The 23,018-nt window shown below is 34.4% G+C and overlaps 1 protein-coding gene across 3 annotated transcripts in view; it reads right to left on the reverse strand.

Moving 5' to 3' along the window:
- FHL5 (four and a half LIM domains 5) overlaps window positions 1–23,018 on the reverse strand; it is a 60,850-nt gene that overhangs the window by 12,495 nt on the left and 25,337 nt on the right. For 2 of the 3 annotated variants that reach the window (XM_011968392.1, XM_011968394.1), the window contains one exon: window positions 507–677. In XM_011968392.1, the coding sequence (XP_011823782.1) occupies window positions 507–665 (159 nt within the window). In that variant the 5' untranslated portion in view covers window positions 666–677. Of the gene's footprint in view, window positions 1–506; window positions 678–2,933; window positions 3,034–23,018 lie in introns of all 3 variants that reach the window. The other variant, XM_011968393.1, reaches the window with a different exon arrangement.

Below are 23,018 nucleotides of genomic sequence, written 5' to 3' on the forward strand. Positions count from 1 at the left end.
AAGGAAGGAAGGAAGGAAGGAAGGAAGGAAGAGATAATAAGCATGTCGGAGGAATGGGTGGTAGGAGTGAGAGCTATCACTAGGGCTTAGTAGAAATAAAGCTGATTTTACGTCAGAAAACAGATTTTGAATCCTTACAACTTCAATTCTTTATGCATTTATTTATACCTTTGTCATTCCAGAAATAACAAACACACCCAGAGGGTTACCAAGGGCTTGGAAACAGCAGGAAAATTCTAGCTGTGTAACTTTGGACAAATAGCTTAACATCACTAATCTTTAGCATTCTCAGCTACCTTATAAGATCACGTGAGGATTAAGCATATGTTGTATTTCATAGTGCTAAGTGTAGTGGCTAGAGTTTGACTGCTGGTAACTTTTAAGATCCTTGTATATCCAGTAGCAGAGAAATGGTGTTGAAAGTCAACACTAAAGGAAAAGAGGCACTCCAACCCACTTGTTTGCTGTTCATATGCAGTAATTCTGTAAATTGTGTTGAGACTTACCTTAGAATCGGATTCAATTGGTTTTTTGCACTCCTCGCAATAGTTAGAAAATACACGATCATAACATGTAACACAGTACGGACTGTCATCCTTTAGTACATATTTCTTCCCAAGAAGTGATGCTGTGCAGTATTGACAGTAAAACTGAGCAGTTGTCATTTTGGTTTGATCCTGTGAATGACAAAGTGATTCATGTATATAAAAGCAGAATTTTGTTTATAGGATAAATGATGAAACCTTAATGTAATGTGAGTGAAGCATTCGGATGAATTTATATTTTCTTAAGCAAAAATCCACCAATTTAGGAAAATATGCTTCTAGTTATGGTGACATTTGGAGTGATTTAGGAAAGGTTACTCTCCCATCTTGGCAGTTCTTGTGTGTTTTGCTAAAAAAATGCATAAAACCTGCAGCTAGATTATGAAAAACATCTTGTGTTTATCATAAGCTAATGTGGAATTCAATGAGAATATGGTATCTGTTGAAACAGGATGGTTTTACCTCAAGGATATAAATATAAACTGTTGCTAGGGCTTTTAATAACTCTCATCACTTACTTCTTGCTGGAAAATTCTAGAGGCAGATTTTGATGGAAAAACAGTCTTTTTTACTGAAATATAAATTAATAATCAATACATTGTCATTCGAGTCTTCACTGAATAAGGGCTCTGCACATTTACCCCAAGGTCTTCCTGTACCACATCCCCTCCTTAGCTGTGACTTCCACCATCCCAAATGTGCTGATGACTCCAAAATCTCTGTTTTCTACTAGCTTTAGATATCTTCATTTAAATATCTTTTACCAAGCTGGCCAAATAAAACTCCTCAGCAGGTAGGATTCTGAACAAGTGCTAGGTCTTTGTGACTATTGTTGAACAATTGCCCAAATGCAGAAGTGCATATAAAATCATCAGTGGTAGAAAACAATAATAGGTTCCTTCAGGCTTTAGGGCCAAAGTAACATGTATAGAGCATGAATAATAGCAGCAGCTATTCCATTATAGCTATGGATAAAATAGCTAGAATTCATCTGCAAGGTGAAAATCATTCTGTAAGGTGAATAAAAAAGCTGATATGAAACCTAAAGCCAGTGGTAGATAAGGATTCTGATTGTCTTGTAAATTTGGAAAGCCATTAAGAAACAACGCATATAGATTTCCAAAGGTTTTAAGTAGGCGTTGAACATGAATTCTTTGTTGTTACAAAAAAAAAAAAGTAGTACTGCTTTTCCTCGGAAAATGAGATTTGTTATCTCAGGATTTACTGGAATATATTAGGAGCTTTGAATATTTTCTAATTCTCTCCCAACAGAATTTTTTTTAATTTTGGCGAAATCAGAGGAGCAATTAACGATGATGATACAACAGCGTTTTTGATACTAGTTTGTACTGACTACATTTGAACTGTTATTCTCATGCGTTTTGCCTTATTCTAGTGATGAAGTTCCCAGCAGAGAGCCTTGCTAAATGCACATGATTATTAATTCTGTACATAGCAGTTTTGCTATATTGTTCTTCACTAACAAGTAGAGAAAAGGCAGAGGATTTGGAATATGTGGGTCTTTTCCCAGGAAAGATGAAATGCAGACTAGAAAGTTCGCAATGGAACATGGCCAAAATCATCTACAAGGAACATTGAATTCTCCATTTGATTAATTCCACAGAAATGTTCCTTCCTAGTGAGTACAAACACACTCAGAGGGTTACTGAAGGCTTGAAAACAGCAGGAAAATAGATCTAATTCCCTTGAAAGGTTTAAAAATAAAAGTTTTATTCACATTTACAGCAATCAAGTATTTATCACTTCATAGAAATAAAGTATGTACCTTTAACTCTCTTTACTTAATATGGAAAACGTCACTTTCATTAATATTTATTTTCGTTTTAGATGTATATAATAGCATCATGAAACATAGCCCCTCAGTGGTTAGGAACTGGCAGTCTACTGCCATTTTGTGAGGCTTTTAGTGTATTATAAAATGAATATATAAAACCACAAAAGGGATTACACCAAATTGATAATATTTCAATTGCTTATTTCAAATGACACTTTAAACATGACAACATCAAAATACCTGTAACTTATTTAGTGATCAGATCAGATGCCTAAATATAAGACAAGATGGTCCTTCTCCCATCCAAGTCCTAATAGGATAATAGGCCTGGATCCACAGAAAATTCCTTACAACATAGACCATATGTTTTTTTTTGAGATGAAGTCTTGCTCTGTCACCCAGACTGGAGTGCAGTGGTGCGATCTCTGCTCACTGCAAGCTCCGCCTCCCGGATTCACGCCATTCTCCTGCCTCAGCATCCTGAGTAGCTGGGATTACAGGCGCCCGCCACCGCGCCCGGCTAGTTTTTTTGTTTTTTGTTTTTTTGTTTTGTTTTGTTTTGTTTTGTATTTTTAATAGAGTCAGGGTTTCACCGTGATAGCCAGGATGGTCTCTATGTCCTGACCTTGTGATCCGTCCGCCTAGGCCTCCCAAAGTGCTGGGATTACAGGCGTGAGCCACCGCACCCGGCCTCTTAAAAGAAATTCACTTCTTATTCAATTCTGTTTTGTAAAAGCAACATCAGGAAGTTGGGTAGGGTGAGGACAGAATTGGTCTAATATCTCAAAACCTTGTGATTTTACACTTGTAGGACTATACAGTGGGAGGAGGCATTTGGTCCAGGTTAACACTTCTTAAATATTTACTCAGTGATTTGAACTCCCTGCCCCCTTAAGGAGTCTGGATTCTCTTAGCTTAGCCCCTGTCTTAGTAATAGTGAATGTAATTTGAAGTAAGAGAACAAACTGAATGTTTATTCTTTTCTTCTTGGTTAGAAAAAATACACTAAGAAATTCATTCCTCATTTTCATGAAGTCTATCGTTTAACTATTGATCTTTGAATATATCCAAATAGTGTTTCTTAAAAATAGAGGTATTATAACTATATAAAAGATACACATTCTATTAGAACGATATAGAATTCTTAGAGAACCATTATAATAGAAAGGAGAGTGAGGAGAGACCTTTCTAGGAAGACCTTAAGGAAGTTAAGCTGTTGGAAATCTGTTAGGAAGGAAGGAAGATTGGAAGAAAGGAAGGAAGAAAAGAAGGAAGGAAAGAAAGAAGAAAGGAAGGAAAGATCAAACTTTATTGAGGAAGGGAAAAGACAAGTGAGAGAATGGCATAGGAGCTCATTTGAAGTTGGGAAATGTTTAGTCTTGAGAACAAATTTTCACCTGGGTACATTAAGGATGAAGAAGGATCTTGAAACTTGAAAGCTTTTTAAAGTGATTTGAACTTCGAATGCAAGCAGTTCTAACTGGAATGAAGCAGGCAGAACAGGTTAGAGAATGAATTTTTCCAATCTGACCACTTTTTACTATTTTACGCTTTTCTAAACATTATTCTTTACTTTTTCCTCTTCTTTAACACTAACATTAATAGTTTAAAATTCTCAGGGAATAATTCTGTGTCCAGAAGAGCAAGCCAATTAGCTTGTTTTAATCATGCCCTAACAGGTAGAGCTGTAGGAAAGAGGATGAGGACTATGTGATTTTTGTCTCAGGAATCACCACCTGAGGAATAATTTGTCAAAGACATTGGAAAATTTTTGCTTTCAAAGATTAAAAAGTCTTGAGCAAAGCTGTTCTTAATTATGAACTGTAAGAACTATTAATATAAACAATGTACCCCCAATTGGTTAGCATTCAACTTTTCTAGGTGTGAACTCAGCAGTGCTAGTCATTCACTTGGAATGTATCACTTAGACATTCTTCTCAAACTTCTTTCAAAGTTATTCAGCAACTAACACAACATTTAAGCCCAGAAGTTTTATCTTTGCATATTGGGATTTTAGAAGGTTTATTTAGTGGTACACTGATACGTCAAAGAACATAATGAAGACAGATGAGTAGAAGACAGATGAGTAGTTGAGCAATTCAATGGCATCAATAGACTTGGCTTTGTTTTTCTAGTTCCCTCCTTTAGATTTTAGATTTCTCCCTTAAAAAGATGTAAGTTCGGCTGTGCTGTGTCTCGCCTGTAATCCCAGCGCTTTGGGAGTCCGAGGTGGGCGGATCACCTGAGGTTGGGAGTTTAAGACCAGCCTGACCAACATGGAGAAACCCCTGCTCTACTAAAAATATAAAATTAGCCGGGTGTGGTGGCGCAAGCCTGTGATTTCAGCTACTTGGGAGGCTGAGGCAGGAGAATCACTTGAACTCGGGAGGTGAAGGTTGTGGTGAGCCCGGATAGCACCATTGCACTCCAGCCTGGGCAACAAGAGCAAAAACTCCGTCTCAAAAAAAAAAAAAAAAAAAAAAAAAGATGTAAGTTCATTGGTAATAGTTTCTGTAGCTGAGAATGTTATTTCTTAGGTGCTATTTTTAAAACCAGAACAATTTTGCGTCAAGTTATATTTTATGGTGAGTTATTGATAAAAAGCCTAATGCTATGAGTAATATATCCACTTAACATTTTTACTATGCTATGCAGAATGAATAGATTCACAAGAAGTGTAGTTGAGAACATTTCACGTGGGAGAGAGGCAAGGACTAGGTGCCATGCCTGGTATCTTTAATGTACTATTGTTTGCAAGGCATCACACACCATCTATTTATTAATGCATTTGAAAAACATGTAAAGTACATGTCATTTGCAAAGTAATCTGCTGCAAGTTGTAAAGGATATAAAAATAGATTAGACTCACATACTGTCTGCAGAGAGCTTATGATCTAGGAGGAAGAGTAAGGACATTTCATACATCACTAAACAAAAGTTAGGAAGTGATGAGAATAAATGAAAGGTTACAAGTTTTATAGCAGTAGTTCTAAACATTAGGTACACATTAGAATTTAAAAAAAGTCCAAGGTGCATCCCTGTCTCAGATAAATTAGACTTTTTGGGAGTGCACTAAAAATAAGTATTTTTCCATTCTCAAGTAGCTCTAATATCCAGCGTGGTTGAAAACCACCCTCTTAAAGAAGGAGGAAGGACAATTACTTTCAGCTAGGAAAAATTCAGGAACAACCTGAAGCAGTGGCAACTGAATGACTTTTGTAGCAGATATTATGGATTGGCCTTCCCAAACTTGATTTTATCCTCTTTCAAGTTGGAGAGATCAAGGAATTAAAAGCATTTCCTGGATCTTCTTACAGTGTGTGTTCAGGATGCAAATTTGTCTCTGCTACAAACACATGGGAAAATCAGCAGGTGGATATGAAATGAAAGACGTGTTCCTGCTGCTGTTGATGGTGGCAAATCGGCTGGCTGAGATGTGAACAGCTTCTATCCATTCAGAATGCCAGGATTCAGGTTTCCTAACTGGTGTTTTTGCTGGGAGAGACAGTTGTGGTGGTACTCGTGGCAGCAGCAGCAAGTTTATGACCTCTAGATCACCAGCAGAATGGATGTGGAAGTGGGCAAAGGGCAGTCTCTACCACCCTTGGAGTAATTTCAGAAATACTAACCATAATACTTAATACTCCTATATGTTTCCTGAACATATAGGCTGAGTCCTCTGTCAACTGCTCTATGTGGATCTTTTTAAATCTTTGCAATGATCCCCTGAGGAGGTCTATTATTATTATGCTCATTTGATGGATGAGCAAACCAAAACTTAGGAGGCCAAGATCACTTGGCTGATAAAAATGCTAGGTCTAGGGTGCAAGTCTACAACTTTTAGAAACTGAAGCCGAGGATCTTAGCCAGTGTAAACCTGTCCTTTCCTTGAGATGTGGAGAAGGGCATTTAGATGCAGCAACAGAATTGGGAAGGGCACTGACACTTGTATATGTGAGGCATGCATGGAAAACAGTAAGTACCGTATTCTAAATGGCTTGCAGAGCATGACAGGGTAAATATTGGAAGACAAATTTGAAAAGGAAGACTAGAGCAAGATCATCAATGGCTTAAGTTTCATGCTAGTTTTGAACTTTTTTCCATAGAAAAAATATAATCATTGATGATTTAGAACAGGTAAGTGCCATGTTTTGAGCTGAGACTTATGAGAATTAATTTAGAAACAGTGATAGAAGGGATTAAAGGTAGATATACCATAAACAGGAAAACTAATTCGAAACTCATTTTTCAATATGTGGTCTAATCAACAAATATTATGCCTTCTGTACAAAATGTGCTGTTTTTTGTGTTGGGGGGAGGGGATATGGAGAATCAATGAGCTATTTCCCTTAAGGGAAAATTCATTAAATAAACAAATCATAAGAATAAAATTATTAATCAATTTACATGAACAAGTAATTATATATAATATATAATGTTAAACATGTATGTACATATTAAATTATATATTGGCATATATTATATATATAAAGAGAGAGTTGCAGAGACTGTGAGATCAAGTGATAGAAGAATACAACCATGTATGAAGTCTTGGAATTCTGAGAAGCCAAAGACTGAGTCTTGTTTAAAGGGTGAGAATGACGTTGGAAATGGGGAAGGGATGGAAGCATTTGGGGTATTCATGTTGGAGGTAATGATGGCCTGATTTAGAAAAGAGTATTGAGATCATGTGCAAGATGCAGTAGGACTTAAAAAGTGAATGCATTTGGGAGGCAGAGAGAGTAGTTCTGAAATTTCATATACAGTTCCTGGTAGAATTAGTATGCCACATGGGAGTACACAAAGAGAAACTAGTTGGAAGACAAGATGAACTCAGGTTTAGTTATATTGAATTTGAGGAACTAAACTAGATAGCCATCAAGCTGTATGTCCAAAATATTAGGCATCGAAATGTGTTAGATTAAGAAGTTTAGACTATTTTCCTGGATGAGCTAATTAGTAGTTGAGGAACTGCAATGGTAACTGAAGTTATGAGACTGAATGAGACCATCAAATAAACCCTAGTATAGAAAAGTGAAAACAGATAAAATACGAACTCATGGATAAATGCATGTTATGTGATGGGAAAGAGATTAAGCTGATGTAGTGAAGGTCACAGCGTTTTGAAAGACAAAAGAAATGAGAACTTCAAGAAGAGAATATATGTTAATAACAATTAAGGAAAGTGTCAACAAGGAGGTAAATGATGCCTTCAAGAGAATAGTTTGGAGACACTAAATTGTCTGATGTCAGATTTCAGAGTTAAAACGTGAGTGAGGAGATGCTCATTGCTGACAGCTTAGAAAACTGCATGTTCAAAAACACACGCCTAAGGAATAAAAAGCAAACAAAATAAAATGTGTTGCTGAACTGGCAAGAAAGTAAGGGAAAATCTCAGAGGCTAAAAATAAGAAGAAAGCAGGAAACTAGAAAGGTTAACACTCTCTAAAGGAGCCATCTGTCCTGAGGATGTCTTCTGAGCCATGATGACCTCGTTATCCAAGTATTTACAGCCTGGACTTATACCAACCGTAAGGTCTAAAACTTGTAGCTTTTAGTTTAAAAGGCTTAGTTTAAAATGGAACACAAGAAAATCCTCTATGAAAGAATGTCGCATCATCCTAGGCCTAAAAAAATTCATACATATAAATTTTCATTAAACATGAATTCACAAAGTATTTAAAATAAGAATAAGCAATGAAAACAAGCAGTATAAGTAAAAATCCAGCAAAGAAAATAATTGATCTCCAACAAAACAATTTAACATGAGAAATAACAGATACAAAATGGAAAATAATTATGTTTAACATATTTAAAGACATAACAGAGGGCATTATCTAGAAAAATTCAGGAGAATAAAAATGACTAGGCAGACTTGCAAGAGAACTGATAGAAATAATAGCAATAAAAATGTATCATTAAAATTAAAACTTAGATTAAGATGTGGATTAAAATCAGTTGAAGGGAAAATTAATAAACTTGGAGATAGAACTAAAGATATACTATATAATGAAGAAAGAAAAAGAGATAGAAAATATATCAGTTAAAAAAAAGTAGAAGATAGAGTAAAAGGATTTGACCTAAGTCTTTACAGAATTTCAAAAGAAGATAATAGAGAAAATGAGAAATATGCAAAGGTTGCAGATAGAATTGACTTTCCAAGAATTAATGACATAAATGTATAGATGCAGAAAGTAAAACAAATTTCAGGCATCATAAAAACAAACACATCATAATAAAGATGCCATACTCTAGAAACAAAGATGATCTTAAAGACATTCAAAGAGAAAAAAAAATCTAAAACACCAACAAGTAGATATGAAGACAACTTCTAAACAGCAACAATAGAAACCAGAAGGAACTGAAATAATACTAAGAGAAAATAAGTAAACCCTATACCTGTATACTCAGTGAAGCTGAATTTAAAGAATAGGATGACATAAAAACATATTTAAGTTGACAAAAGCTATGTTTACTACCAAAAAACCCTCACTGAAGGTAATTCTAAAGAACGTGGTTTGAAAAAAAGAAAGAAGAAAGGAAACTCTCTAAAGGAAGGTTTAGGAAAATGGAAGACCAAGAGAAAGAATAAGGAGCAAAGACCTTGACTAACATGCAGTTACCTAAAAATAAACATTGACTGTATGAAACAACAATAATAATTTGTGGGGTTCAAAAACACATAATAGTATCAATGTACTGGGGAAAATAGAATTTAAGTGAGGAAAGAGTTGATTGTTAACCCTTGTATTGTTGGAAAAGAATACATTAACTGAGTTACATTAAGATTAAGTATTTCTCATGTTAAAATTTTAATCATAAGCCCTTATATTTGTTAAATTTTAATGGAAAACTCTAAACATAGAAATAGAAATAAGTAAAACAAAATTGTTTCATAGAAACTAGATAGGAAAAAGAAAAATAGAAAACTGAGACATCACAAAAGAAGAAGATACAGGATACATGTTAAACCCGAATCAAACCAAATGGAGTGGTTAAACTTTCTTGGTTGAAAACCAAAATATTCCAAAGATGATCCAAAAGTAACTACCTACATCTGCAACCAATCTGAGTTCAAATCCCAACAAATTCTTGTCAGCTTCAGTCAAAGATTTGATGAAAGGGAAATACAGTTTTCTTTAATACCATTTGAAACAGAGGTCAGCCTAATTTAATATTTTTGTTAACTGCAACTCAGCATAACACTTGACAGAAACTAAAAGTTCTTCCCCTTGACCTAGCCATGTGACAAGAAAGGAGTGCATCCTCTGGGGGCAAAACAAAACAAAACAAAACAAAACAAAACAAAACAAAAATTGTACATGTGTATTTTGTTCCAATGTTTGGTAGGCAAAAAATTATAAGATATCTCAAGAAGTAAATATATACATTTTTTAAATTCTAATATTTATTTGATCCTTTTCCAGTTCTTTCATTTTTCTGCTGAAATCATTTATACATTCACTCATTATGTTCATTTCCTTCCAAATATTTAACATAAGTATAATAAAGTCCCTATGGGGTCTTATGTTTAAAAATATTTGTAGTAGAGAATTCAATGGATAAGATTATCAACAGATCAAAAAAAGCAAAAGTAAAAATCAGCAAATTTGAAATGAAACAAACTAATGCATAAAGAGAAAATTCACTAAATGAAGATAGTAGAAATAATTTTTCCCCAAATAAAATAGGTGAAAGACTTCCATTCCAATAATGGTACTCTGTATAATTCAAACCATGAGGCAGCTGTGAACCACCAGAGAAGCTAGAAAAAATATATACTTAAAAAATGTACCTTGGAGGCATCATATAATTAATATCACAGTGAAGAATTAATAGGCAATGTCCAAAAGAAAGAGAAAAACATAGATGAGCTTGATAATTGGCTTTCCACAGAAGAACATGTACATTCAGGAAGATAAAATGAATAGTATGAGAAGCTGTATGGACTTCTCACAGCCTTGAAAGGATAAGGGGACATAGATTGAGGTCTGTGGACCTTCAATGTAGCAGGCCTGGTAAGCTTATCATTGTGTAGGTGAGATTTCTATGCCCTTGGAGTAAGGCAAATTAGAAGTAAACTAGTATTTCAGAGACTGAAGCCCAGCTTTGAATTACCTCAGTTTCTAAAATTATATTAAGATAACCTTGGAATTCTGATATCCCTAGGTGAACACCAGAGAAAACACACATCCTGTCTGAAGGAAGAAAACATCATACTAGGCCTCAATTACTTCTACACCAATGTCTAGCACTAAACAAAAATGACCATGTTCAAAAGAAGACAAGGGAACATGAAGAATAGAAACATACACGCAGGAAGCCATAGATTTTGGAGTTATAAGACAGAACATAAAACTATTCTTAATATGTTCAAGGAGGTAAATAAAATAAGGAGCAAAAATGTACAGAGAATTAAAAACAATGAAAAAGAATGAAGTGTAAATTATAGTACAGAAATATACAATGATTGAAATTAGGGACATAACAGGAAATTTTAGAAAAGATTGGGTGAAATGAAAAAGATAAAATAGAAAATAAAATTAAGCATGATGATAAAAGGTATGAAAAGTATAATTTAAAAAGTAAGAAACATAGGTGATAGAATGAGAATGATAAAAGAGAAAAATATACAAGTTGTATTTGGAGAAATAATGGCCAGTCTACCAAAACTGATAAAATACATGTCCCAAATTTTAAAAACCAAGAAACCATGAACCTTAACTGACCTGAAAAACACACTTGGACACATCAGGGTACAACTACTAAAAATCAAAGACAAATAACATATCAAAAATAGATGATAAAGTATTACTTTCAGATTAACAACAAATTGAGAAGATACCTACTTCTTCTAGACAATGGAGAGATATATGCAAATTGCTGAAAAAAATTAGCAACCAACCTAGAAGTCTATGCCCAGGTAAAAGGTCTTTTGACAATTCAGGTAAAAGCATTTTCAGGCCAACAGAAACTAAATTTATTGATCATCCAGCCACGTTAAAATAAATACCGAAGAGTGTTCTTTGGGCAAAAGTACACATTGGAGCTCACAGGTGCAGAAAAGAGTAGGGAAAAAAATGAAAATTGTAAACATGTAGACGAATCTATGTAAAACTGACTATGTAGAACTACCCTATGTCAAAGAATTAGAAAATTTAGGTAAGATGGAAAAATCTAAAATAAATAAAACTATTAAAATTGATACAAGAAGAAATAAAAAATTATGACAACTATTAGATAAAATGAATTTGTAATTAAAAGCCTACATACAGAGTGAAATAAAGCCAAAGTGGCTTCACCAGTGGATTTGCCAAGCTTTAAAGAAGAAATAACAGCCATCTCATACAAACTAAATCAAATAAGTACAAACAGAGAACATGCTGTGGTTAATTTTGAACTCATTAACACTTTGGTATCAAAATCTAAAATCAGTATGAGAAAGGAAAATTTTAGGTCCATAATACTTCTGGCAATAAATACAAAACCCAACCCCAAATAACAAGCAACGAAATCCAGTGATATATGATGAGATTAGTATATTGTGATCAAGTTGATTTCATTTTAGGAATGCCAAGTTCAGTTTAAAATTCAAGAGAATCACTGTGTTTCAATAATTTTACCAAGAAAAGGGACAGCTGTAAAATTACCTCAGCAGCTGCAGAAAAGGCATTTGATAAAATCTTCAATTTATGATTAAAAACTCTTAGCAAACTAAAAATAAAAGAAACTTCTTCCATGTGGTTTTAAAAAACCTATAGCAAACATTATACTTAATGGTACATGTTGATAACTTTTACTCAGATTATGAATAGGAAAAGAATATCCACAATCACCACTTCAATTCAGCTTTATACTGGAAGCCACAGATTTTGCAGTAAGGTGAGGGAAAAAAAGTACAAGAGTTAAAAGGAAACAAACTCCCTATGTGCTGATGATCTAATTGTGGAGAAAATCCAAAAAATTCTATAATACCTGATTAGAATTTACAAGTTAGTTATTAGAGTTGCTCAATAAAATGTCTATATATAAAAATCAATTTTATTCCTAGCAGTAACAAACAAAGTGAAATGAAAAAAGTCATTTGTGATATCATTTAAATTCCCTGAAACACCTTGCTATAAACCTAATAAGAATGTACGAGATCTCTACATAGAAAACTATAAAACTTTGAAGGAATAGACAGAAGACCAAAATAAATACATGGAAGGATAATACCATGCTTTTAGACTTGAAGACTTACTATTGTGAAGGTATTATTTCCCCTTCAATTGCCCTATAGATGCAAAATAAAATTCTATCAGGTTATTTTTGTTACAAGCTAATTCCATAACTTATAAAGAAATGCAGAGGGCCAGGAATAGTGTAATCACATTTGAACAAGAACAAGATTGGAAGACTTGCTAAGTCAGATATGAAGACATTATAAAGCTACTATAGTGGATGGTATTGTATAAACACAGGATTAAATACTTAGATCACCAGAACAGAATAGAGAGCTCAAAAGCGAATCTATACATATATAACACACGACCTAAGGAACAGTGAGGGATAACAAATAATAGGAATGGTCTTTTTAGTAAATGGTGTTGGGTCAATTGTATTTGTTTCCATATGAAAAAGAGTGAAACTAGATTACTACTTCACATGACATATAAAGATTTTTTCCATGTGAACCATAGATCTGTTAGGACAAAGCAATAATCCTTTGAGAATATAAGAGAATGTCATTATAAGCTTGTAATCTGAAAGGTTTCAGAAAGAAGCCAGAAAATGTGCTGGCCATGTAGAGAAAATGTAATACACTAGGCTAAATTAAACTTAAGAACTTCTGTTTCTCAAAAAACACAAATAAGAGTAAAGAGAGAGCCAGAGTCAAAGAAGGTATTGCAATTCATTAATTAACAAAGAAGTCACATCCAAAACATGTGAAGAAGTCCAACAAATCAATAAGAAGAAAAATGGACCACCCAATAAAAGTACAAAAGACTTGAACGGATACACAGAGGATGATAACCAGCTGACTAATAAACATGACAATATTCTCAACCTCATTAACAACCACTGAAATATAATTTAGCAAGTTCCTTGATACAAAATCAATATAAAAATATCAGCAAAATTCCTACACATCAGAAATACAATGTTAAAAACATATAACGTTCAAAAACAATGGAAATTGTACTTGTCTTAAATATAACAAGATGTGTCTAAAACCTTAATATAGTGGAATAATTTGTTGTAAATGATATAAGAACTTGTCATCATTAAGGCAGTCTAGTATTGAAACAGGATAAACCAAAGACCAATGGAGGAGAATAGAGAATCAAATCAGATCTATGCATATATGAAAATGTGATATATCAAAAATGGTATTGGTTATTTACATGGGAAAAAATAAATTGAGTCCATACCTCATACCATACTCAAAACAGTTCCATCATGAATATGAAAGGCAACCTTTAAAATATGGAAGTAAATTTCTATGATCTTATGATTATATGTTAGGAAAAAAATTTTTTAAACCATGAAAAAGACAAACCGTAAATGAAAAGGTTGATAATTTTTTCAAAATTGCTCATTAAGAGACACTTTTTAAAGACTGAAAAGACAAGCCACAATATGACAGATGATATTTGCTACACAAGTAACTGAGAGAGAGTTAGAATACAAAATACATAAAACATTCCTATGAATCAGTAAGTAAATTAAAAACAAGCTAATGGAGATCATTTTTCCATTAGCTTGTTTTTAATTCACTTATTGTGAGCAAATATGTTCTTTTGTAAATGGAAAATATTTATTTTAAAGAAAGCACAACCTACTTTTAATCAGTGAAATTTAAATTGATCTGTTCAACAAACCAAAATAAAATGCATTTATACTCACAAAATATGAAAAAAATGCTGACAATATCAAATGTTGGCGAGGATAAAGAAGTAACGGGAGGCCAGGTGCAGTGGGCTGATGCCTGTAATCCCAGCACTTAGGAGGCTGAGGCAGGTGGATCACCTGAGGTCAGGACCAGCCTGACCAACATAGTGAAACACCATATCTACTAAAAATTCAAAATTAGCCGGGTGTGGTGGCACATGCCTGTAATCCCAGCTACTTGGGAGGCTGAGGCGGGAGAATCTCTTGAACCTGGGAGGCGGAGGTTGCAGTGAGCCGAGATTGTGTCATCAACTCTAGCCTGGGCAAAAGAGGGACACTCTGTCTCAGGGAAAAAAAAAAAAAAAAAAAGTAACGGGAGCTCTTACACGTTGAAAATAAGAATGCAAAATGAATAGATAAAATCACTTTGAAAAACAATTTTTCATTTTATTGTAAAATTGAACGTATACCTATCACGTAACTCATCAATTTCACCCCTAAGTGTGTAAATTTGAGAGAAACGTTCAGGGATGATGTGGAACAATGCTCACAGTGACATAGTTTATACTAGCCATCCAAAAAAGTCTGAATGTCCATCAAGGGAAAAATGGATAAACAAATAGATATATGGTCACACAACACATTGTCATATGGCCACAAAAACAGATGACTTACAGGCATCTTCCTCAACGCAGAAGAACTTTACAACATTGAGTAAACAAGCAAGTTGTAGAGAGTAAATATACCAGAATGACATTTATATAAAGTTTAGAACAGCCAAAATTTATTATTAGAAATTATAAATATGTGCTGTTAAAGTTATTTTTAAAAAGCATAGTGATGATTAACACAAAATTCAGGATGCAATATAAGATTATCTAATTTTCGTAGTTATAAAAATGGATTGGGATGTTACACAGGGGGTTTCAAATATAAAGGAGATGTTTTGTTAAGCAAATTTGTTATTTCTTACAGTTTGTGTATATATTATGAATATTTTTTTCTATATAAGGAGACTTCAAAAAGTTAATAGAAATGGAATTAAGAGATAAAAAGTAAAAATATAAATTTTATTTCTCAACATAAGCTCCATCAAGTTTGACACTTTTGTAAGTGATGATATCAGCCATATAATCCATTCCTAAAGAACTGAGGGTCCTGGGAATTTAACCATGTCAATGTCTTTTTACATCATTAACTGAAGAAAAATAGGTGCCCTTGAAAGTCTTTTTTAAGATTAGGAAACAAAAAGAAGTCAGAAGGAGACAAGTCAGGACCATAAGATGGATGCCTAATAATTTTCCATAGAAACTCTCACAAAATTGCTCTTGTTTGGTGAGAGAAATGAGCAGGGGCACTGTGAAGAATTCTCCGGTGAAGCTTTCTTATGCGTTTTTCAGCTAAAGCTTTGGCTAACTTTCTCCAAACACTCTGATAATAAGCAGATGTTATTGTTCTTTGGCCCTCCAGAAAGCCAACAAGCAAAATGCCCTGAGCATCCCAAAAAGCTGTTGCCATGACCTTTGCTCATGAATGTTCTCCTTTTGCTTTGACTGGACCACTTCTGTCTCTTGGAGGCCATTCCTTTGATGGTGCTTTGTCTTCAGGATCAGACTGGCAAAGCCATGTTTCATCTCTTGTTACAATTCTTCAAATAAATGCTTCAAGATCTTGATCTCACTTGTCTAAAATTTCCATTGAAAGCTCTGCTCTTGTCTGCAGCTCATCTGGGTGCATGGTTTTGGCACCCACTGAATGGAAAGTTTGCTCAACGTTAATTTTTCAGTCAGAATTGTGTAAGCTGACCCAATTGAGATGTTTATGGTGTTGGCTATTGTTTCTGCTGTTAATTATCAGTTCTCTCCAATTAGGGCACAAAGGATTAATTTTTTCCTTGTAAATTTATGTGAATGGTCTGCTGCTGCAGGCTTCATCTTTAACATTATCTCATCCCTTCTTAAGGCAATTTATCCATTTGTAAACTGCTAATTTCTTTGGGGGCATTGTCCCTATTATCTTTCCATAAAGTATAAATTATTCCACCTTTCTTCGTCCCAAGTTTCACTGTAAATTTGATGTTTGCTCATTCTTCAATTTTAGGAGAATTTATGTTGCTCTGATAGAGACTCCTCAAACTGATGTCTTATCCTTCTTGATGCCTCAAATTAGATCCTTTTCAGACATATTATAACAAATTAGTATGAGTTTATTTTGGTGTAAAAAATTTTTAAACACATGCTTAGTTTTTAAATAATATGTATTTTCCATGAACTGTTTGAAGTCCTCTCATAGATTCAATGTTTTTTTAAAAAATGAGTGCATCATGAATAAGTAATAGTATGTATTAAGCCAGCCTTTATATTTCTACGTCCGTTTTGATTATTTTTAATAAAACAGGAAAGGGCTTTGTGTGCTGATAGTGGTCATGGAAATTGTGCTCACAGAGAGCTGGAATGCTTGTGGACTGAGCAGATGAGTGAATTCTGAGGAAGACCATTGTACATGCAAGAGAGGGAAGAGAAAGACAATAAATTTCTCTCTTTTTTTCCCTTCTTCCCTCTCCCCTCTCATTTCTCTTCCCTTTCTCAATACTCAGCTACCATGGAACTGTGCAAAACAAGAATATGCTTCCAATAAGCACAAGTTTCAGTTAACACAGCATTGTGCAAATAAATATATTACTTATATGTGCCTTATTACTTTCCTGCTATAGATTACATGTTTTTGAAGAGGACTTTTACTTTCTTATGGTAAAGTTGAAGTGCACTAGGATATAATTACAGTCTTCTGTTGATGTGTTTTTGAGGAATTTTATTTTTTGTGCTATAATTTGAGGGAGTTGAATTATCATATATTCTTATTCTAAATACCAATTATAAGTTACTACATTGATTTGATTGCAGCTTTTTGTTCCCCATGGAGATAGGTAACACCACATAAAATAATCACATTGATATGTGTCTTAAAATGAGGATATACAGTAGGGGATTTTTAAGATTACTTTTTTCTCTAATATATGATCTGTAAATTTTACTAAATAAATGCAAATAACACCATAATTATTACTTTTGCATATAAGCAAAAGTGCACTGCCCTTTAATGTAAAGTCTGGTGGGCTTTGTGGTTTAATTTTCATCTGGTTATTCAAAGTAGTTCTACCTGTATAAATATATCTGTGCTCATCTGGGATTGCTGCATGGCTATCCCAATTGCCCATTCAGGTCTTTATTTGATTCTGTAAAGTAGAATTTCCTTTAGGGAAGAACTTGGAATAATTTAAATTTAAATGGTGTAAAGAATATTAAAATGCTCTTGGGAAGGGCTAATGCAAACTGTTGAAGTCTTTGAAACTTGTGTGATTGACATGAAAAACTTGAATAGAGACAGAAACTGGGTGAAGAATCTAAGTTTAATCTACAATTAACTGGATTTACCTGTGGTCATTTTCTTGTTCAGGATTTTAATCATTTGAATCATTGCTCTTAAGGGCAAGAGATGACTGATGGGCAGTCAGCAGGATTTTTGAAGGCTGATTGAGCAAGGTATACTGCTCTATTCTCTATAAAGGATTGTAGAAACCATCTGCAGTGCATAGTTACACAATACACCTAGTCTCCTAAGGCAAATGTTTCAATGTTTCATTCTCTTTTCCTCCTTATACACCCCACACATTTATGGGTTACCACATTCTATTGATTCTACCTCAGAAGCATTATTTAAATATTAGTTTAGGCTTTCCTCACATATCTGGTGGACCATATTGGCTTACATTGAACTGAAAATATTACATATTTCTTTATGTAGAGGAACTAAGCACATGTCTATTACGTGACTTTGTTCTCTAACGATAATTAAATCTAAACTCAACTACTTAGCATAGAGATCTTTGACTATCTTCTCATTTCTACTTGTCTCACTATCTCCAGCCCTTTCCCAGCCCCAGACTTTCCAACACACACACACACACACACATCCCACCTGTGCTTCAGCCACTTCCAGTGACTCCCTATTCTTCAGATACACTCTGTTCCGTTATGCCTTTCAGTTGTCACACATGACTTTTCTTCTATTTCTAATTCTCTTCTCTTTGCTCCCCATCTACCTGATCCATCCAACCTGATGATTATCCTCATCGGTCAAGGTCCAGTGAAAAATCCTTCTCTCTATAGCATTTTCAGATATTTCAGGGCAGAGTGGTGGTTCTCATTAGTTCATATTTATGTTTATCTTTCTTTTGCCACATTTTGTAACAGTTGTTTTGTCCTATGTGTGTCTTTCTCACACCACTATTAGCTCCTCAAGGCTAAGGATGCTGCTTACTTTATCTCTGCATCTCAGGAGGCATAGCACGATCTCAGTAAATGTTTTAGGACTGAATAATTGAACAAATGGAAACTTCTTGTTCTCTAAGAACTTGGAATCCAAAACAAGCACTAATGAAAACACATATGCAAAGAGAATTCTATCAATAGAAGAAAGGATAAAAACTTAAGTATAAAACAGTTAAGAATTTGCATGTTATATATTCACTTGAATTGTGAATTAATTCATATATGTTATATGTATGGCAAGTATGTCAAAGGACTGAGCATAATGGCTAGGGAACAAAAGTTAAAGCCCTAAGGGCCTGCCACGGCAGGGAGAGTTTTTACTTTTTCTGTGGGGGTGACTGAAGAAGGCAGCCTTTGATATTCAATTGCCCTTTGAATATCAGCCAAGGAAGATATCAAAGAAACAGCAAAAGTAGGTGGTTAATCTGTTGACAAGATTAAAGGGTTTTTCTCTAAACTCGGGGCACCAATGAGCTTCCACTAACAGTTTAAACTGTTCGATCAGATACTTCAATTCTCTGTTGGGAGCTGCATGAGCCTTTCTGGGTCTATGCGTAAAACTTTGGAGACTGCCATATTGTGTCAGGACTGCAAAGTCATTGTCCATTGATATTTATGATGTCAAATGAAATGTTGGTGCAATGAGGGAATAAATTTGACAAAATTTAGGGGAGTTAAAGGAGTTATATGAGAAAAATAAATCCTCCACATTTATTATTAGTCTGTGTAAACTAGGCCAGGTGGGATATGTGCACATTCTATAGTAGAAAAATTTTAAATTCACATATTTTAAAACTATGAAAAAGTTAGAATAATTAGTAAATAAACTCTACTTTTTGTATTTCTTTTTCTTTTCTTCCCTTGGTTCTGAGGATCAAGTTGAACAGATCTGTGTGTACTTCCTTATTTGGTTTTTGCTTGAAACCAAAGACATACACACTAAGAAGAGCATTGGGTTAAAAATCAAAAGCTACAGATTCTTGTGCTGGTGGTTTTAGCCCTAGCATATAGTTTGTCCACAGTTAAGAAAGCCATGTAACTTTTCTGGCCCTTTCTTTAACTCTGAAATGAGAACTATATTAGCTGCTTATGATCCCATTCAAGGATCAAGTAAGATGTAAGAATGGAAAAGTCATGGGTAAGTCGGTTGTAGGTATACTTGGCTTGATGGAAAATGTGCAATTAAATTATAACTGTAATTTGCATTTTGAAGAAGGAGGCTGTTTCCATTCCCCCTCCCAAATGCTACTTTAAAAAAACTCAACAAACAATCTTAAAAATAACTTAAGCCATAACTTCAGGCCATCAATCAAAAATAACCTAAAACAAGCATCATAGAATTGTGGTGGAATGTTTGATATTAGTCTCTAGGGACATATTTGCAAGCACAGTTTGTTGGAAGCTGAATGTCTTGTGTGGAATGGTTGAACACAAATTCTCCAGAGAGCTGATGAGTTACTCTCCCATGAAACAAAACAGCTGACTAGAGCTTTCCATTTGGCTAATTTGTTCTGTGGATATTAACCAAGAAAAAAAAGTGCTTCATATGGTTTTCTTGGAGAGTTTACATTTAGAATCATGTAATTATGGCAGCTGTTACTGAAATAGAACTAAAATACAGTTCATAATAGCATATAATAATATTTTATCAAACATTCTTTAAGAAATAAAAAAGAAGGGCTTTTTAAAACTACACAGGTTTAGTATCACCCTTTTTGTTCTCTCTGGGATATAAGAAAATTTTCAAGACTATAAGAGTATTGCCTTTGAAGATAAAATTAGATTATCTAGGACTCTGTCTATCCAGAGCCTAACCTTCTGCTTTTAAATCTATCATTAGTCTTGCTTCTGCAATGTTAATTCCAAAGAAACTGCAACCATTTCAGCAGACCTAAGTCTTCCCTTCTACTCCCTTCAAACTTGCTCTGTTATGCATTTTAAAGGTGTTCTGGAAGAGCAGATATAGTTTCTAGGTTGCCGCAGAGTCTCCTCAAAGGCTTGTTTGAGGATCTGATTTAGTGACAAAGCTTAGGATAGATAAGGAGAAAAATTAAAAAGATGATTTATCTAAAAGTATTTAGCATAGGCTCAGCACATGGTTGGGACAGGGTATTTCTTGTACATGAATCCTCAAATCAACACTGTTTCCTGGAGATTGAGTCTGTAGATGGATGCTATAGATCTAATATAAATCAGCAAGTATTCCCCTCCACCTCTTTATGCTCCTTGGAAAATTCGACAAGTATTTTATAATATTTTTTAAGACGATTAATTGTGCCAGGGTTTTTAAAAAATGTTTTATTTTCATTTGCTTTTTTGGAGATCACCTTCATTATCCTCTGAATTCTGGTAGCTGTTTTCAGCAGTGCAGAGTGGGCCCCTCATTGATTCACCTACTTAACATTGTTTCTACCAGCTTTCACTTGCCGTTTGATGGGGAAGTGCTTCCCCTTGCATCAGATGGCAAGTGCAAGCTTATCTAGTAAGAAGTATAATCTGCCATTGCAGAAACTAAGTCTCCTGAGGGAGGACCAAAGCTGTAATACGGGCCCCATCTGTAACAAACATTGCTGAGCTGAATAACTCCCACAGGGTCAGGTATTTAGGTAGCAGAAGATAACATAAACATTTTGCCATGGTCTGAAAGAGTGTGTTTTATCAGAAAGAAAGAACAATGGCTTTTGCATCTTTCATTTTCCATTCATGTGTTTAATATCATGATTTATGAAAAGATTGTAAATTGGTTACCATGAAGCCAAGATGGCTATTTTATTTTCCTAGAAATTACAAATTTTAATTTCCGTCAATGAGTGATGAGAAAAATAAATCCTTACTCAATTAAGTCACCTTAAATGGAGGACACATATATTGAATTTAATTCAATGGCTTCAGGGAAGGTTCAGTTAATAACCTGGGTCCAGGAATTTAGAGGAACTCTGCAGAGTGCTCCAATCACCACAGCTAGTCAGTTCATCTTGACCCTATATAATCTTGAAAAACTAAGAGTATACACTCCCTATAATATAGGAGAATCAAAAAATTATTTTCTATGATTTTCTTTAAAACAAATATGTTTTCAAATATAAGCAATAAACAGTGTCTCTTCTAGTAGTACATGGATAGTGTTGGAAACTGTCCAATAAAATGAAGAGTACACTTTATTTGGAAGGTGGCCAATACAAAATGATAGATGGGGTTATATATTCCTTATCTAATAGAGCCTATAAAGCAGTTTAAAAAAATCTGTGATTTACCTAGATAGCAACTCCAGTTAAACAAATTAGTTAGGAAGAGCTTTCAGCTATTCAACTAAGAGCAATAAATAAGATTTCAAAATCAATCACATAATTCTTTTCTGAGATTATGTCAAGACTAACCATATAATATATTGGTTTTCATTTATCCTGGCATTAATGTGTATTATAGATTCTGTTGGTTTATGATCTCCTTAAAATGCATAAAACATAGTGATAAAAGGAGAGTTCATTTCTGGGTCTTTTAAAAGAACAGACTGTCAACATGTTCTGTTCCACTTCTGGCTTAAACCTTTTTCAAGTCTGAGGTTCATAAGGGCACATTTATAAGTTGTATTATTATGACATGGTTAATGAAAGCCCTTTGTGTTTCTTTAGATACTTTTAATATTCTACCTTCTAATATAAATGTTCTGGAGCTTGTTGTATCCCTTCTAACTGAAATGGAAACTCATTGAGAGCAACCATTATGTCTTACTCGTTTCTATACTTCAATTAGAGTCAAGCAGTAGCCATCATATACTGGGTGATCTCTGAAAAGGTCTTGGATAAAACTGATGATAATTTGTAAAGGATTTCTACTTAAGTGAAAGTGATGATGGCTCAAGGCCAAGAAAACATGCTGCAGCACGAGGTAGAACTTTCTTTTTGGAGACATCATTATGACTCCATAGTAAATACAAGCAGTCTAGGTAAGGGTGTGGTAAGCATCCTTTCCTTGATTTATAAGGAGAAGTCTCCAGATACATTCAGTTTCTTTTCCTCTGAACTGGTGGGCCAGGTTGAAGGATACAAGTATCCTATCTCTTTGCAAGTCTACCAGCAGTTTTACTGGTGGGTGCCTCTTTAAACCTTTTTATTCTGTTTTCAGAAATAGTGGTCCCTGGAGACTTCAGACTTTTAGTGAGTCTGCAGAAGGCTGGGGAGGGAAGGGTTAGACTTTGATAACAGGAGCCCTCTCTATCTTTTCACAGACCTGGGGAGGCCTCAACCCCAGAAACTTCTGTAGAGCCCAGCAGCCTGTCACTAAGAGTTTGTTATAAAGCATAATGTATCCTTTGTCATATACATGAAGTTTCAAACTTACCTGCCAATTCTTAACTACCAGTTGACAATTTTCATGACTTTTTGGGGATGGGTCACAGTAACAGTTTATAAAACCACTCCATTATTAGCATTATATTAGGCATTATGACAATATCAAAATACACACATGGTA

This window comes from Mandrillus leucophaeus, unplaced genomic scaffold (assembly GCF_000951045.1).
Source record: "Mandrillus leucophaeus isolate KB7577 unplaced genomic scaffold, Mleu.le_1.0 Scaffold841, whole genome shotgun sequence".
Classification (NCBI taxonomy): domain Eukaryota; kingdom Metazoa; phylum Chordata; class Mammalia; order Primates; family Cercopithecidae; genus Mandrillus; species Mandrillus leucophaeus.